The 18,413-nt window shown below is 40.3% G+C and overlaps 1 protein-coding gene across 1 annotated transcript in view; it reads left to right on the forward strand.

Annotated features, from left to right (window-relative positions):
• The window catches only part of usp31 (ubiquitin specific peptidase 31), a 233,316-nt gene that overhangs the window by 209,818 nt on the left and 5,085 nt on the right, over window positions 1-18,413 (forward strand). The window contains exons 12-15 of the mRNA XM_042086217.1: window positions 469-588; window positions 1,378-1,597; window positions 15,144-15,302; window positions 18,191-18,343. Coding sequence (XP_041942151.1) covers window positions 469-588; window positions 1,378-1,597; window positions 15,144-15,302; window positions 18,191-18,343 — 652 coding nt within the window. The remainder of the gene's footprint in view (window positions 1-468; window positions 589-1,377; window positions 1,598-15,143; window positions 15,303-18,190; window positions 18,344-18,413) is intronic.

An 18,413-nucleotide genomic window follows, 5' to 3' on the forward strand; every position in this document is an offset into this window, starting at 1 on the left:
TTGTGCCTTGGACTATATATATTCTTGAGTGAGGAGCGGTGGTTTATAGGATGAGTTCCTTCGCTCGGAAATGGAAATATGTACACAGTCTTGTATCTTTGTCTTTTTTTGGATTTTCTGGGAAACTTACCTCCGGAAACTAAGCTATCTCGGAGGAGGGCTTCTCCTTACAGAGCTTTAGACTTATACTTTTGAATTATATATTTGAAAACTGGAAGATTCAAGGTCTACAAAAGTCTACACCCATGGCAAACTGGAATCGCCTGTGACACTTGAATATTTGCTCAAAAAAGGGCTTGTCCTGAGAAAAACAAGTAAACAGATACACATGTGGGGAAACTTGACAGTCCAACCAGTAGGCTATTCAATTAGGTTACTTTGCAAGGGCGTAGGTTTTGGTCTGAACATTGTTAAGGACACCCTTCCATATAGAGCTGTATAATGCGTTAATTACATTTATATTTTTAGCTGGCTCCAGATGATGCCTGGCGCTGCCCACACTGCAAACAGCTGCAGCAAGGCCGAATCAAGCTAAGTTTGTGGACTCTACCTGATGTCCTTATCCTACATCTCAAGAGATTCAGACAGGTAAGGTCTGCCAATGCAACTTCCCTTCACTGCAAATTCAGAGCAGTGAAGGGTTTCTAAGAATTTACGTATTTTTGTTTAATTATGGATATATTCTCCTTTTCTCCAAAGCAGTTGTATGCTATAAGCTATAATTAGGCAACTTTATTTATTTTCATTCTCTTTTTTTCATTGCAACAATCATGGAGGTATTATGTAACTGGAGAGAGTGAGGAAGTCCCGCTCCCATCCATTTTAATGGGCCATGCTAGGCTAGCTACTTCAGCCAAAAAACCGCAGCCATCTTTATATCAAAATGGTGTTTCATGGTGCTTATTTCCAGTACCAGCTAGAAACCAATTAGGTTCCACAGTACAGATGAAGACAACGAAAGTACAATGGTATATCGTTGTTGCAGATTGGATATTCTCTCAGAGGAAAATAAGTTGTTCAGGAACGTGCATCATCTAACATAGGCGCAACTTTATTTCATTGGTTCGCTATTGGGATAACATTTTGGGGATGGTGGTGCAGAAGTTTGCCCCGTGTATTGAAGTCCTATAATGTGATGTTCATTTATGTGATAATACACAAAGAATCTGTAGCTTCTTCCAGAAATGCTTCAAGGACGGACTCGGACAATGGAACGCCATATTTTAAAAAATGTTGGCGGCCAACTGCCATGCTAATTGGCTGAAGCTAACCCTCCAACAGTCATTGCAACCTATACCCATGGTGCCAAGATTTAGGACTCACTACTGGTTGAGTGTTTGACTGTTGAATTGTTACATTGGATCTTTTATTCTCCAGGAGGCAGACCGCAGAGTGAAAATGCAGAATATGGTGAGGTTCCCTCTCCTTGGCATGGACATGGCACCCCATATGGTAAAGAGGAGTCAGAGCAGCTGGAGTCTTCCCTCTCATTGGTCACCATGGAGACGGCCATATGGCCACAACCCAGATGACTACTTGTATGACCTCTATGCTGTGTGCAACCACCATGGCAATATGCATGGGGGCCACTACACAGGTATGCTACACAGAACGATCAGATTGAACTAACCCTTTTTAACATGGTTAATTAGTTCAACAGTAACAAATTTGGCACTACAGGAAATGTGAGCAAATGGGACTAACAATAAACATGCCAAATTTCAATTTCAGTTCCTTATATATAAATTATATGTGTACAATTATGGATAAAATGGATGAAACTATGGATGAAATTTTCATATTTGTGGCAAATGTTAAGCAGAAATTTGTGTAGTATGGGCCACATCCTCAAACGGTTTTGTATAACCTTGGTTTTCTGATGGAGAACATAAGACGTTAACCAATAGGAAGTCCATGTCCGATGACGTCATCGATTTGAACCAACCTCCAATCACCTCTTTAGGGGAATTTTTGCAAGCCTTCCATAAGTCAATGTTCTCAAAATATTCTTCTTCTTTCAACTAGGCGTCACAACACTATGACTAACACTAAACTCAGTCAGTCAATCAGTCAACAGACTTGATTGTTTTATAATAGTGGTCCTTTATTGTTAACAATGTGGGGTGACAATATCGAACACGAAAGAAATGAACTGGCATTCTTCCCGACTGTTGCTATTGCTTTTGACTTTTGATTTTGTTATTCATGGGTTTCATCAGGTTCCTTTCCACAGGTGTATTAATCAAGCACCATGCAGCCTGCATTGATAATCAAGGTGCTTGATTCTATACACCTGTGGAAAGGGACCTGATGAAACCCATGAATTGCCTGCAGCCAAGCAGTTACAGTGCTCGACTCAGAGTGTAGCGCTCATGCCCCCAGAGTGTAGCGCTGTAGCTGCCTGGCTGCTTTAGCTAATAGCTACTAACAACTCAATCTAGGTAAATCGGTTGTTTTCCTTTTTTTCGTATCAGCAGTACTCAGTGACCTCAAGAAACGGAGATCTATGTAAAAAAGAACCAGATTTCTTCTTTAACTTACTTTTTTTTTTTTTTTTACTATTGTGTCATTTTTCATGTTCCTTTTGTCTGAGTTTAAGTTGAAATTTCACTGTATATCTTTGCTCAGGTTCTATTAGTGACTTGCTTGGAGTACATAAAAACTTCCATGTTGGCAGTGACTAAGTCAACAATACAGGGGCTGGAGTCATCAGTACAGCTGAGTTTGACTATTCATGCCGCCTAATGGGGGGGTTACACTTGAGGCTGTGTACGCCAGAGTAATGGTCTCGACCAGCTGATGGGAGAGTTGTTCAGTCTTGTGGAGGGGGAGTGCAGAGTGCTCTGACCGGGCAGAGATTATCTCCCTGCTGAACATGGGGGTGGAAAGTAGGTAGTTAAATGACTTTGCCCTTAAGGGCTAACCTTACGTGCATACCTAAATCCTTAAATTATGGCCGGGATTCTATTTATAGCTGGGCCTCAGATTCGGACAAATAAAGGCCAGTAATAATTTTGTTTCCATTTAACTCATAAAAGAGCTCTTCTTAATATTTTTAAGTGTGCTTGCAAAGCAGCACACTTATTGTTCTTCTTAAGTTTTCTTATTAAGTGTGCTTGCAAAGAAAGGCTTGGCAATCAAGGACATGGGTAGATGGAGGAGAAATCAAAAATAATAAATAAAAAGTTCTATGGAGATGTGCAAAAGTTGGAGAAAGTCAGATATGTGTGTGTGTGTGTGTGTGTGTTTTGACGTGTGATGAAATAAGAAAATAAATAAAAGGTCTGTAGCATAGGGAGAGGGATGTAAAAGTGCTAATAGTCTTGTAGGTGTGTGTGTGTGTGTGGGGGGGGGGGGCATGAGTGCTGAGGAGTGAATGAGTGCAAAGTCAGTATAGTGTGAGTTCAGAGTTCGGATGGCCTGGGGATAAAAACTTCTCCTGAGTCTCTCAGTTCTGGCTTTGTGACTACATAGGCGTCTTCTTGATTTCAGCGGTAGGAATAATCCATTGTTAGGATGAGAAGAGTCCTTCAGAATCTTTTGGGCTCTTAGGAGTACTCTTCTGGAATAGATATCTTGTAGAGCAGGGAGTTGAGTTCTTATAGTACGTTCAGCTGAGCGCACTACTCTCTGCAGAGTACTACAATGTGGACTGTGGAGTTCCCATACCAGGTGATGATGCTACCAGTTAGAACACTCTCAACCGCTGAAGTGTAGAAGGCCTTCATGATGGATGTAGAAACTTTGAATTTCCTTAGCTGACGAAGGAAGTAGAGTCATTGTCTGGACTTCTTCAGAACATATTGAGTGTTAACAGTCCATGTTAAGTCTTCAGTAATGTGGACACCAAGGTATTTAAAATGTGTGACTCTCTCTACAGGTTGCCCGCTGATCATTAGTGGGGTGTAACTGTAGTTCTGCTGCTGCCTTCTGTAATCCACTACCATTTCCTTGGTTTTATTGATATTCAGTGTCAAGCTGTTAGATTGACACCACTGTGCCACCTCATCAACCTGATCCAAGTAGAGCTGTTCATTGTTGTTACTAATCAGGCCCAAGATCACTGTGTCATCTGCAAACTTGATGATGGAGGTATGACTACTGTTGGCTTTGCAGTCATGTGTGTAGATGTTGTACAGCAGTGGACTGAAAACACAGCCTTGGGGAGCACCAGTGCTGATGGTTAATGAGTCAGATGTCAGACCCCCCACTCTAACCACTTGTGAACGGTTGGTGAGGAAGTCAAATATCCAGTGACACAGGGTGGTGTTCAGTCCTAAGGCCTTCATCTTTGTGACCAAGGTGAGAGGTACTATTGTGTTGAATGCTGAACTAAAGTCAATGAACAGCATCCTCACATAATTCCCATTCCCCTCCTCCAGGTAAGTTAAGGTGGTGTGCATGAGGTTTGAGATGGCATCCTCTGTAGACCTGTTGGCTCTGTAAGCAAATTGGAGGGGGTTGAAGGAGGCAGGGAGGGATGAGCAGATAATGTTTTTCATAAGCTTCTCAAAACACTTCATCACTGTAGACATCAGGGCTACTGGGCGGTAGTCATTCAGACATGATGGACTTTTGTTTTTCGGTGCTGGAACAATAACAGACTGCTTGAGGCAAGTAGGAACTGTCTCTTGAGCCAATGATGTGTTAAAGATATACAGTGGGCATCGCTTTCAAATGGCCACTTCAGTCGCGCATTACGAGGCGTGAAGCTGCTGAAGCTTTAGTACCACTTTCAGCCACTGTGCGTCGCTCTGCCACTGTACATCGCTCTGTCAGTAGCCTGACTGCCGCCCCTTCTGAAAAAGCAGGAGGCTAGGCTACCTTTAAACATAATTGTTACCGAGAGGAATCCCAGCCTACGAATTCAATAACAAAATAAATCGTAATTAAACATTACCTCGATTAAGGCTACTTGGGTATGGCTTAAGGCTTGACTACACGGTGGTAGCTAAAATCGAAATCTGCTTTTGATAGCCTACCGGTGCCGCTCCACAAAACGAAAAAATATCTTAATTTGCTGTCTATGTTATTGTCAGTGTTGGGGGTAACGCAACTACGCAAATCAAAACAGTGTCTTAATTTGCCCTACTTCCTGACTGCAATGTAGTCAATTGACTGCTTGACATTTACGCCTTTATGCCGCAGAATTACATTCATATTTGGCTGACTGCAGACGCGCCACTTCCCTCCCCATATTCCAAGATTAAGATAGTAGCCTATACAAAAAGCACTTCATACTATCATAAAAAAATCGTTAAAACGAATAGCTATTTGAAATTTGACAAAACACTGGTCCTCATTTTTGCGAATGCGAGGACGATATGAGCCTGTTGCATTTAGTTAGATGTCCGAGTCACGCATAATGTTTGAAAACCACTGGCTCGTAATCACAATAATTTAACACATTTGGATAGCCTACTTCATCATGTCCCCATGCTCTCCGTTTGGGACATAGAAAACTTATATTTTTAATAGACTACCGTCGAAGATGCTGACTTGCAAAAGCCTCGGGATAACACGTCATCTCCACTACCATCAGTCATGCCCCTTGATCAAAGTGGGGAATGAAATAAAAGTTTGAGAACCACTGGCTTAACAAATTACCTGCAGTCCAGAACACAGAATCTGTTGCAATATTCTGATGATCGGCGATGATGTCGGCAAATGTTTGTTTTCTAAAGTAAGAATTTCACTTCACCATGCACCTTCGACAATGAATAGGTCATTACACTTGTTACTGTTAAACGTAGGCCTACCTGGTATCATTACAAACATTATTCTGTGTCCTAAAACAGGCATATTTTATGGCATTGTGTCATGTAAGTTCGTTGCAAAATCTAGAGAAATGTGTGAGGTGGTCAGCGGGGGACAATTGAGACACACATTGGATTGTGTTATTACTTGACCATTCCACACTATCCACAGCTGTGGTAGGCCTATCAAGGGCAGGAGGATTACTGTTAGCGCAGGCTTTATATAAAATTGTTCAACAGAAGGCCTCGAATGTTGTCTTGTTTGTGGAGCGCTTTGCTTCGCTTCTGTAATCTCGGCTTCATTGAAAATGAGGGCTTTCCTCAATGACCCTCCGAGAATAAATAAAGGTTGAATGAATGAATGAATGAATAAATGCAGGCTTGCCCAAAATAAAATAAAAAATAAAAAAATTGTTCGCGATTGGAAGCTCCTGTTGCGCATAGGCTACGCATTTCAAAACATCGCAACGTAAAATGCCACAAAAAAGCTGTTTATGAATAGGTCTTAGTGAGTTAGGAGTCCTCTCGACTTAAGCTGTCCCAGACTTAGGTGCTACTTTTAGGTCTAAAATGCTTCGTGAATTACTTTTTGTGAAAAAACTAGGAGTCCTAAAGTTAGGAGTGACACGCCCATTATTTTTAGGAGTTGCTCCTAAATTCGCCTGTTTGGAGCTACTTTTAGCCTTAAAATTCTTTGTGAATACGGCCCCTGAATAAAAAGGCCTAGCCTAAATGAATCAAGGCAAAACAAATAGCCTAGTAGCCTAATGAAACATACGGATTGATGTAGTATCTTTGTAACATTATTAAATTATTATGTTACTATGCCTACGTTTGCAAAAGAGAACATTTTAATTTGATTCACAATAATGTTACATTTAATTTACATCTTGACAATGATTAGCCTAGTTTTGGTTGTTGTTGGCGGCGTTATTGCATGTTAGTTATGCCTACAATGCAAAATTGCTTCCTCACGATTGGAAGCTCCTGTAGCTGCATAGGATTTCAAAACACGGCAAAATGCCGCTGGTTTGTGAATAGGTCTGTCTGTAAGGAGTCCTCTTGACTTCTTTTAAGCTGTAAGAGGTGGGAAGGTGTGATTTGTTGGGGGCAGGGCCGGATAAACTGGGCACAAATGTCTGATGGCCCCCCTTCCCCCCAGCCAATGTGAATCGTTGCCATCTACAGCGTTCTACATACTCGACGCACCCGACCGGTAGCGCGACACCGTGACGCATAAACTAAAAAAAACTAAATCGGAACATTGGATGATGCCAGGTTCAAAATTACTTTTTCATTGTGTTGACATATTAGATGAAAAGTCTTTTACACAGGGAATTTTAGATATCTCTTTTATTTATTCCGTAAATCAGAAAATACTGCCAATAGCCTTTAAAAAAAATAAATTTTCGCCATGTTTTTAGGAATAAAATGTAATATAAAAAGGCTATGAATAACATATCAACAAACCCCTTTGTAGAAGCATTCTAAATATAGTTAGGTATAAGAAAGTTTGTTGTATGTAGGTGCTTCTGAAGTGCCGATTTCATTCTCAGAGTGGGAGAGGAAACTAATCCACGGGTGCTACGTGCTAGCATCTCTCAATAGCACGTCTCTTAGGTGTGGATGGAGGTTTACCAGAGACTTTCTAATGAGGAGTCACAACACTCAAAAAATCCTCCATAGAAATGCATGGGGTTAGTTTGTAACGCCAATATGGCAGTTGTCTACACATATCCGACCCCTTTCATGTGTTGTGATCTCACTGTTGGAGCAAGGTTGGTGTTGTGAAGTCTTGCGCACGCCGAAATAGATGCCCGATAAGTGCCCAAAAAGTGCTACAATATGGCTGCTGAGTGGAAGGACTTACTGCATGTATGCTATGTAAATGATTACTGCTAGCCTAAACTGCGCTCTTTTAGCTACATTTCTACTGTTCTAATATGTATAAAATATACATTTATTTTTATTCTTTATTGCAGTAGTAGTCTATGCTCAGAGCCTAAACTCGTCATTCAAAAAGAGAATATTCATTTTTAAGTAGGCTATTGAAGTATATGGAGCCTAAAGCGAAGGAATACTTCAGTTGGAAATTCAACTGCCATTTGAAGAAAGATTCATTGATTCGTTACTAAGCCCAACCAGTCTACCAGAAAATGTCAAACTTGCACCAAACTACATTTTGGAGATGATCAGATGTGGCTGCAAGAGTGAAAATCCTTGTAGCTCTAACAGATGCAGTTGCCAGGTGCCTTGCACAATATTCTCTGCATGTTTTAGGGTAGGATGAGCCAGAACTGGACAATTATCAGAACTAATACCAGGAAAAGTGTACATATTCAGAATTATTACAGGCAATATCTGAAATTATAAATTCATTATTTGACATAGAAAAGGGTTACATTTTCCCAATTTGAATGCATGATGTATTGTCTGAATAACTATCACACTGCAAACTGTATTTTAGTACATTCTATTTGAGTTGATTATTTGCTTTTCCTATTTTTTTTTTCTTCATGATTTCGGCACATATGGCTTTAATGGTTAATGTAGGACATTGCCCAAGGGATATCACACTGGGCACCCTCCTAAATATTAAAGAGCCACCCCAAGTCAACAAGTCTAGGCAAAAATTAATAAATAAATAACCCACAAAAACAGGTCTGACCCCATGGCTCCCTGACTGGCATTATCTGAAACATAGAAATTCATTAATTAACTTAGTAAAGGGTTAAATTGTCCAAATTTGAATGTACTGTCTGAAAAACTATCACACAGAACATTGTATTTTAGTACATTTTAATTGAGTTGATTTGCATTTAATATGAGTATGCCTACTCATCTTGAAATTAGAGGTATATCCTATTTCATGATTTTGGCACATTGGGCTTTTTCATATTTAAACATTAAATTACAGAAAACTTGTAATACAAATTTCCTGTGTAAAAGACTTTTCATCTAATATGTAAACACAATGAAAAAGTAATTTTGAACCCGGCTTCATCTAATGTTCAGATTTTTTTCTTTTTAAACTTTATGCAAATCAGCACATATTTAATTAGATTGTGCCTAATTTGCATATTCAAACATTACATTTCAGATAACTTGTAATACATTTTTTTTCCATATTAATGTAAGTAATCAACTGGGGAAGTTTCATAGTGATATCTGCTAGTTATTTTTTTACCCTATTCACCTGTAGTGTCTTACCTTGTATTCAATACATTGGGATATCACTGGGCACCCTCCTAAATCTTAGAGATACCCCTGGTCTACAAGATTCTGCAAAAAAAAAAAACTTTAACCGACAAAACCAGGTCTGACCCCATGGCTGCCGGACTAGTGGTAGTTGTGAATAGTAGCAACCAAAGTCTGAAGTAGCCTACCATCACAGAGGCTAGCTAATAGCAGAGCCCGTTTACATTCTCTGCTACTAGTGTTTCTTAATGCAGCTTCTTCTGCTGTGTAACGTAGTTAGCATTAATCTTTTCACAACAGCGACACCTCTGTTCAGGAGAATATTGCAACTAGTGTCGTGACCACGACGCGCGAGTATAAATGGTTACGGCGCTTCTGTGACGTCACATTGTTGCGCTACAGGTCGGGTGCGTCGAGTATGTGGAACGTTTAAGGCACGAGCGCATCTGTGAGGCCAAGCCTCATCAAGTAGCTCGTTTGTTTACAACTAACATTCCATTTAATTAAACTGCTTTATAGGCTATGTCGAAATAGTTTTCAACATTTTGAATATTAGTGTCGGGTGAATTGAAATGTTCTTAAAGTAGCCTTATGGTTGAAAGCTGCTTGGGATCCCCCCCGTCAAGCAATATAACCATACAAACGCGCTTCCTGCACTCATTGTTTCAAAAGGAGTAATTTTGGCTTTGTCAGAACTGAAGAGCTGTGGACGGCACGGCACGGTATGCCCAATGAAAATAAATTAACGCAACGCAACACAACACAGACCCCGCTTCTCTTGCGTCAGTCACTGACATGAACGAAACACAGAACCCGCTTCTCTCACGGCAGTTACTGACAGTAACCTAGAATAAATGCATGGGGAAAAACACTTTCCCATGACAAAGACATCGTAAAACACTGAAAGTTAATATTTTGTCACTAGCAACATACATCTGTCCTTTGTCAAATGTATTATGTTCCAAGTAGCCTATGCGTAATTCTGCTTCATAAAGTTGAACAAATACATTTGCTTATTTCACAGAAAAATATAAATAGCCAGTTAGGGTCTACAGTGCAGAGTTGGTAAGTTATGGTAGGCCAACTTGCAGTGAACATACAAACAGGGGAAATTCTTTCTCTTGTAGCTGAGAAGCCTCAGGTGCGCACGTAGACATAAGGCCGAACATGCAAGTGCCAATGAATCGTGCTCTCACGACAATCACGCCGTTAAACTTAATTAGGCTAACATCACTCTAAGTTCGCCTTCAAGCAAGGAAAACGATGATTTGAAGACATTTCGTTGGAAGGGCAAGGGGTAGCAACAGGGCAACACAGAGACAGGCCCGATGGCAGGGCTGTTATGAGAGTATTAAAATATGGGATATTCTACGGGAAAACATTAAAACGGCAAGACAGCGGGGGAAAGTTAAAATACGTGATAAAAACCCGGAAAAAGTTGGCATGCATTGTTTCGGTCCCAGTGCACAGGGATTATTTGTCATATTATTAATCACATATGATTATTTGTGAAATTGTGCAAACTGGCGCAACACATTTGAAAAGGAAGGACTGGTAGCATGCAAGCTCACGGGAAAGATTGATTTAAGAACGTTATCACAAAGTGTGGCTGTGGCGCGGGCGGAAGACAGCGACAATTGGCAGGGGAGGGTCAACTGAAGCACTCAAAATTCCTCCGGTGGCCCCTTCAATAAATAACGAACAGTCCCTAGATTGCTGCTGGGCTATATGTCTTGGTTCATGTCTGTTAACAACTCATTGCCGTCAAACGCATAGCCTATCTCGCGGTTGCATCCATTACAAACAAACATGCAATGTGAACGTCTGGGATTGGGGAGAGCACTAAATGCTCTACTGAATAAGCACAAAGTCAAACCTTTAAATGAAAAACACTCTTTAATAATAAAAAATAAATAAATAAACCGCTAATGAAGTAAACTTGTGACCATCAAAAATCGTTTATTGCCTGTAACTCCATGATAACAGGACGTAACAGGAAGGCATTTGGCTGAGCAACGGAGGTTAATATGCTCTATATTTTGTCCAAATGATGTCTGTCTATCATCGTTGCACTCGGAGAAAACTAGAATGTTTAATTTGTCCTGCGTTTCTTCTACGGCTGCAAACGGGATTCACTCGCAGTTAACCAAATGTTCTTTATTAGGGCAGGGCAGGCATATTTCTGGCTATTAAATTATTTCTAAACCAGTCTGCTAAAGTCTGTAGTGAAGTCTGTGTAGGGTTTTCCAGGCTCCATTTCTTTTTACGAGACACCCTGCTCACTTGAGCCATCTACCGGTTGTTTGGGTTGTTGCAGCGTCTCACTGGAAAAATACAAATTAAAGTTGCGTGATACCGCGTGATCCCAAGCTGGCCAAGTCGAAGCACTGCCCACTGTAAGTGAACACAGGAGCTAACTGAGCAGCGCAGGATTTCAAAACCCTGTTAGAAATTCCATCCGGTCCAGCAGCTTTTCTACAATTAACACTCCTAAAGGCATTGCTCACATCGACCTCAGAGACACAGAAAGGTGCATCCTCATTTGCTTCACATGCTGCAGCTTGTGCAAGATAGTCTGTGTTTTTCATGTCAATTTCATGTGAGCATCAAAAGCATTAAGTTCATCAGGGAGGGCTTTACTCACATTCATCATAGGAGGGGACTTTCTTTCAAAGCCAGTGATGGTTCGGAGTCCTTTCCACACTCGTGCTGGATCACCCTCCAAGAAATCAGCTTCAACTCTGTCTCTATAGCGCTGCTTAGCATCTTTAATAGCTCTACGTAAACTATAAGATGCTGCTTTGTAATCCGTCATATCCCCTGAAATAAGCCCAGCATTATAAGTCATGGTGTGTGTCTTTAATGCCGTTCTCACTTCTCTATCCACCCATGGCTTCTGGTTAGGGAAGCTTCGGATCTTTACAGTTGGGATGATGGAATCAGTTAGCATATTGATGTAACTTAATGATACTTCCGTAAACTCATTGATGTCAGCAGAGTTTGTCTTGAACATCTCCCAGTCAATGTTGCTAAGGGCGTCCTGTAGCCTGGCTTCCGATTGGTCAGTCCAGCGCTTGACCTCCTTCGTCACTGGGGGGTCCGTCTGACTTCTCTGTTTGTACATAGGCAGTAGGAAAACAGCGGCATGATCTGATTTTCCGAAAGCTGGTAGAGACTTAGCTTTGTAACTGTTCTTGAACTGTGTGTAGCAGTGATCCAGTGTGTTGTCACCACTTGTAGGGAAGTGAATGTGTTGAATAAATTCAGGCATGGACCGGTTCAGATGTACTTGATTGAAATCACCGGCCACAATAAGCGCAGCTTCAGGGTGCGTGTGTTGTTGTCTATTTAACACTTCTTGCAATTCTGAAACCGCAGCATCTGTGTTGGCTTGTGGAGGAATGTAGACAGCGTTGAATATTACCGAAGTAAACTCACGGGGCAGGTAGAAGGGTTGACAGACGATCGCTAGATGTTCTAGATGAGGCGAGCAGGACTTTGAGAGAACGGTGACATTTCTAGGATCACACCACTTGCTGTTCGTCATGATGCAAACACCGCCACCTTTCGATTTTCCAGATTCCTCAGTCCTGTCAGAGCGAGCAGCAGAGAAAAACTCCACCGGAGTGATGGCACAGTCCGGTACAAGTTCAGTTAGCCACTTCTCAGTAAAGCATAGAATGTTACAGTCTGAGATACATCTGAGATAGGCTACATCAATAGGCTCTCAAAACAACCCCAGGCTCACAAAACAATCCGAAACAGACATAAGGTCTTTATAGAGCAAATCGATATAGATTATTTGTCAAAAAAACCAGTAAAACATAATTTGTGGGATGGAATATATAACATTCACACTCATAGCTCATATTTTTTTAAATAAATCAGTGAAAAAGTATCCTGACAAACAAGCAGCTTTTTAATGCCTTGGTCATATTTCATAATTTCAATTCCTCTGTAGGTTACCTGATAGCCCAGTTTGGTAGGCGCAAGACGTGTGACATTATTTATTTTTGCAGCCAATCACTGCTGTCATTTTATTTTATTGATTTGATCTTAGTCATAAAAGCTAAATTCGAAGGCAGGCCACAGGTAAAATCCAAACGAACCGCATTCACCCCACAAGCCAATAGTTGAATAGCCCTCTCCTAGAGCTTTTGAGATATTGCCACTGCTCCAACACTGAAAGGCACTGTTAGAATGCTTGGATCAAGCCAGGTTCAGCATAGCGTATGCCACTGTCTGCTCACGTTGCTGACCGGACCAGGGCAAGCACACTTTTGCAGTTCCAGCTGGAAATGCAGTCTAATTTGTATTGTTGGTTGGTTTAATATTGTTGCCAATGAAAAGTCATTGTTCTACACCATGAGTCTCCAACAGAGGCTGAAGCAGTAACCTAAATTTAAACACAATTGTTGCTGCCAGGCATCAGCCTACAAATTTTATATAAAAAAAGTAAAGCATACATAATTAAAAAAATAACTAAATTTAGGCTATCGGCTATACAGAATAAGGTTTCCATTACACACGCACCATGAATGAATGAAAGCGGATGCCTTATCTCGCAATAAGCGGATGGAAATCCCGACACTCTTTCAACTAGGCTACATGAAACTTAATATTGAACCATCAAATACCCCACAGATTTCAGTGGTCATCAGTCCCGATATTTAGCAATATAATCAAACAGTTCAAACATAAATTAAATCATTTGCTTTTGATAGCCTACCGGTATGCTACTCCAAACGAAAAGTAGACCTATGTCTCACAATAAAACGCACCACATAAGAAATAAAGGCCTAGCTGCCTCTACAAGCCTGCCCCAAATAAAGGTGCTGTGCTTTGCGCAGCCTAAATAAAAGACCCCAGCCATAAACTTACTGCCATGTAATATTTGATCGCTGTTTTGCTACTAATTATCTTTCACCTAATGAATGCCCATGAATGCACACACTAGAAAGTGAAAGTAGGCCTACTCCGTGTCTGTAGCTGTCTGTTTACGCCCGCAATCGATTATAACATTCCAAACTCCAAAATGCTTGATTGCTTTGCATTCTCCACATTTTTAGCTAAATTGTCATGTACCACATAGGCATTTTTGTTCAGTGAATCTTTTGTAAATTGCTTTACAATTACTGTCGGGCCTATAGGCATATGCCTGGGTTGCTATGGTCACATCCTTTTAAAACCACATCTTTTTCTCTCTCTCGAGCATTTAATCTGCTGCCAGCTTGTGACTCCACATCGCCCAAAATGCTTGATTGCATTGTATTCTCCACATTTTAGCTAAATTTTGGTGTACTACATGGCATTTTCTTTCAGTGAATCTTTTGCTTTACAATTACCTTCTGGCCCTCCTCTTGACTGCCTTCACTCCTTTGTCTTCATTAACATTATTTTGGCCTCAATAGTCCAGTTACATAGTCTCTGTGTTTGGTTTTGGATTTTGTGAAATACATTTTTAAATAAATGCGACTTATAGTCCGGTGCGACTTATATAGGCTATGTTTTTTTTTGCTGTTCATGACGCATTTTTTGACTGATGCGACTTATACTCCGGAGCGACTTATAGTCCGGAAAATACGGTATTCCCTGCTACTTGAAAACAAAGGAGATGACTGCCGCTGCTGACAAAGAGCGGTCATTCGAAGCGGCTTTGTCTGCGACTCTTATAGAATTGGAGTTAACCTCTTAATTGAAAAGAACAAAGAACGGCACTGAAGTCATAGCTATACTGCTATCCTATTGCGTGCAGAGGGAATTTGAAAGACAACCGTTTATCCCACCCCTCTGATTGAGCCTTGCCAATGGTGAGTTCCCAGACCCAACATCTTGATGTGGGTCTGGTTCGTCAGGCTACTCCTGGCCTGCATCTTGGAATATTGGACTAGCATGTATACCAGTATGTATTTTAGCAGCAAGCTATTCAGTCTAATTATCTAGTTGTTTGTTACAGTTTCACTTTTCTATGAAACAACAACCCAAAACATACTAAGGTTTGATCATATCTGGAATGGAAATAGCCAGTTGTCTAATATGGAATAAATTGCCCATTCACCTAGTTACTTTGGGAGAAACTGGTCAACCCAATGTGAATCACTGAAAATGCAAAACTATAAAAGGCATGAAATGTTTTTGTGTTCTCTAATGAATTCTTTCTTTTCTGTTTACAATTCCATTTACCACCAGCATACTGTAAAAACTCTATTGATGGTCAGTGGTACTGCTTTGATGACACTGAGGTACAACCAATTGCTGATGAGGACGTCTGTCAACAAACAGCCTACATTTTGTTTTACCAAAGAAGGACCATCATTCCATCGTGGTCAGCCAACAGTTCTGTTGCAGGTATGCTTTCTTCCTGAACTATCACAGTGCAACTAGTAACACTTTTTGAAGGTCATAACTTGGAACTACAACCTCAGTTCCAAAGAAGTTGGGATGCTGTGTTAAATGTGAACAAAATCAGAATGCTATGATTTACAAATTATGTTAAAGGATAATTCCGGTATTTAGCACTTTAAGTCCCTTTTCTGGTTTGTTGTGGATGAACTAGAGTGGTGGACACAGAAATGTTGGGTCCTGTCTCGACTTTTGACTTGTTTAGAATCACCTTTGACTGCTTCAGAGTGGCTGGCTACAGGCATGTCCTTAAAACAACCCTTAACGTTCGTTTTCAAAACTGTGCAACTCACCGAGTGGTTAGTGGTGTTCGTTGATAACTAAAAACAAATATATCGGCACAATGTATGATTTAAATCCGTGTTATTTGCTAATTTTTCAGGTAGCTCACAACCGCGTATAAACTTCTGCTCGATATTTGAGTCTAAAGCGTCAGCACACTCCCGACCACTTGATGCCGATAACCACTTTGCCGTACAAGGAAGCTGTACGGAACTCGGTGTCTAGCGCATAGACAGTAAAAAAAGGTCTCGCGGGACAGTCACATTTGAGCGAAAAGACTACAACCAAATGTATGGTACTAGCAACCAACATAGCAACCAACATGATTACCCTAGCAACCAGCATAGCAACCACCATGTCCACGATGACAACCTAGCAACCAACATAGCAACCAACATGATTACCCTAGCAACCAGCATAGCAACCACCATAACTACCTTAGCAACAGCCTAGCAACCACCTCAAGTACCCTAGCAACAGCCTAGCAACCACTTTCACAGTTAAACCATAGCAACCTATGAGATTAACATATCAACCAGCATAGCAACCACCACAACTACCCTAGCAACAGCCTAGCAACCACTTTAAATGTACCCTAGCAACAGCCTAGCAACCACTTCCACAGTTACAATCTAGCAACCAATATAGCAACCAATGACATTAACCTAGTAACCAGTATAGCAACCAGCACAACTAACCTAGCCACAGCCTAGCAACCACCTCAAGTACCCTAGCAACAGCCTAGCAACCACTTCCACAGTTACAATCTAGCAACCAATATAGCAACCAATGACATTAACCTAGTAACCAGTATAGCAACCAGCACAACTACCCTAGCAACAGCCTAGCAACCACCTCAAGTAGCATAGCAATAGCCTAGCAACCATCTAAAATACCCTAGCAACAGCCTAGCAACCCAGCTAAGTAACATGGTTAGCATTGTTAGCATAGTTAACATAGTTAGCATTGTTGGCATAACTGCTAGAAAACATTAGCTAAGTTAGCTAAGTAACATGGTTAGCATAGTTAGCATAACTGCTAGCAAACATTAGAGCCATTCCAACTGTCAGTTATCTTCAACTGTTTACCTACTATTTGTCTATCAACATTCATTAAACTATCTGCCAATCAACATGCATATCAGTCTATCAACAACTTTTAAACTGTCTACTTTTAAACTATCAACTTTTATTAAGCTATGCAACCACCATTATCTATTTTAACTATACATGATATTTTACATCACAACTTTTGCATTTGAATGCACTGGTAATTCCCTGGAATTAAATTTTTTAGTTATTATTCTTCCCACCAGATTTCTGCGTCTAATTCAGCTTCAACCGTTTAACGTAGAAACTTTGTTCAAACTTTTTTAATGTAGGTCTTGAAAAGGACACTTGAGGAATGTATTTTTTCGTTTTTTGTACGAAAACTTCCTCCTTTTTGAGATATTAACATAAATCAAGCTTATTTTTCCCCATAGACTTGGCATTGGCACTATGACATCACAATGGGCCAATCAAACTGATTTGCACCTTTATCAACTGACAGCTGCTCAACTAGGCCCCCTTACAGAGCCAATTAAACTGATTGCACCTGTATCAACTGCTTTCTGCTCAACTAGGCCAACTCTCTCTGTGTAATCCATTAAACTATCTGTCTATCAACATCTATTAAACTTTCTGTCTATCAACATCCATTACACTATCTAGATTAAACTTTTAAACTATCTACTCTGTCTCAGGCTTTAATCATACAATCTGGCTCTCTTAAGACTACAGATCCCTTTCAACTGTTTCCTCTGTCCACAACTGTTTCCTCTGCCCAAAATAAAAGTTCTCACTACAATAATTCCCTATTAAATAATTTAACAATTTAAACTATCCAACTTCTTACCTGTTCAGCCATTCCAACTGTCAGTTTGTCAACTATGACTTGCATTTTCATGCACTGGTAATTCCTCGGAATTTTCTAGTTTGACATTGTTGTTGTTTATTATTGATATTCTCCTTAATGTAGTCTTACCATGCTATTGTTATTATTGTTATTGATTGAATTGGCATTGTTGTTATTATTGCTGTCCTCCTAAATTTAAATTAAATTTAAGTAGTATATTGTTATGTATTTGTATGTCGCTTTGGACAAAAGTGTCTGCCGAATCCCACAACCATAACCATAACTTACATAGGCACAGTGCTTTTAAGAGTTACCCTTGATATGTGCTTTGATTTAAGCTTTAAGGCTGTTGTGCAGAAAAGGCTTAGGCTATTGTGCCACTTACCACAAATCGATTTGTAAAGGCAATGTCATTTTTAAGCAAACGTTGTTAACTGTTCTTCTAAAACATTCCAACTGGTTACCATTTAGAGGAGAGGACTTGGAACACTTGAACAGGAATGGAAAAATTATGTTTTTGCTCAGAACAAACCGAAATGAAAAAAGTCTGGTGTTAGACTTTTTTAAAATAAAAATATTGGGGCATTGCACACTTTCTCATGTATTTTAAATACATTACAACTGTGTTATCAAACAATACAACATGTATTCTTTAGGTTCAACAAGTTCATCATTATGTGAACATTGGGTAAACAGACTTCCAGGCAGTAAACCTCCTAGTCTGGCATCAGGGGCTTCTTCTCGACGCACGTCCTTGGCCTCACTTGCGGAATCAATGGAGTTCCCTGGAGATCGCAGTGAGGATGACGGTTAGCAGCTTGTTTGCATTTTAAAGTTCAATACATGCCTATGCATCCTTTTCACACTCACATAATTTTG

The sequence above is a fragment of the Alosa sapidissima genome, chromosome 3, assembly GCF_018492685.1.
Source record: "Alosa sapidissima isolate fAloSap1 chromosome 3, fAloSap1.pri, whole genome shotgun sequence".
Classification (NCBI taxonomy): domain Eukaryota; kingdom Metazoa; phylum Chordata; class Actinopteri; order Clupeiformes; family Clupeidae; genus Alosa; species Alosa sapidissima.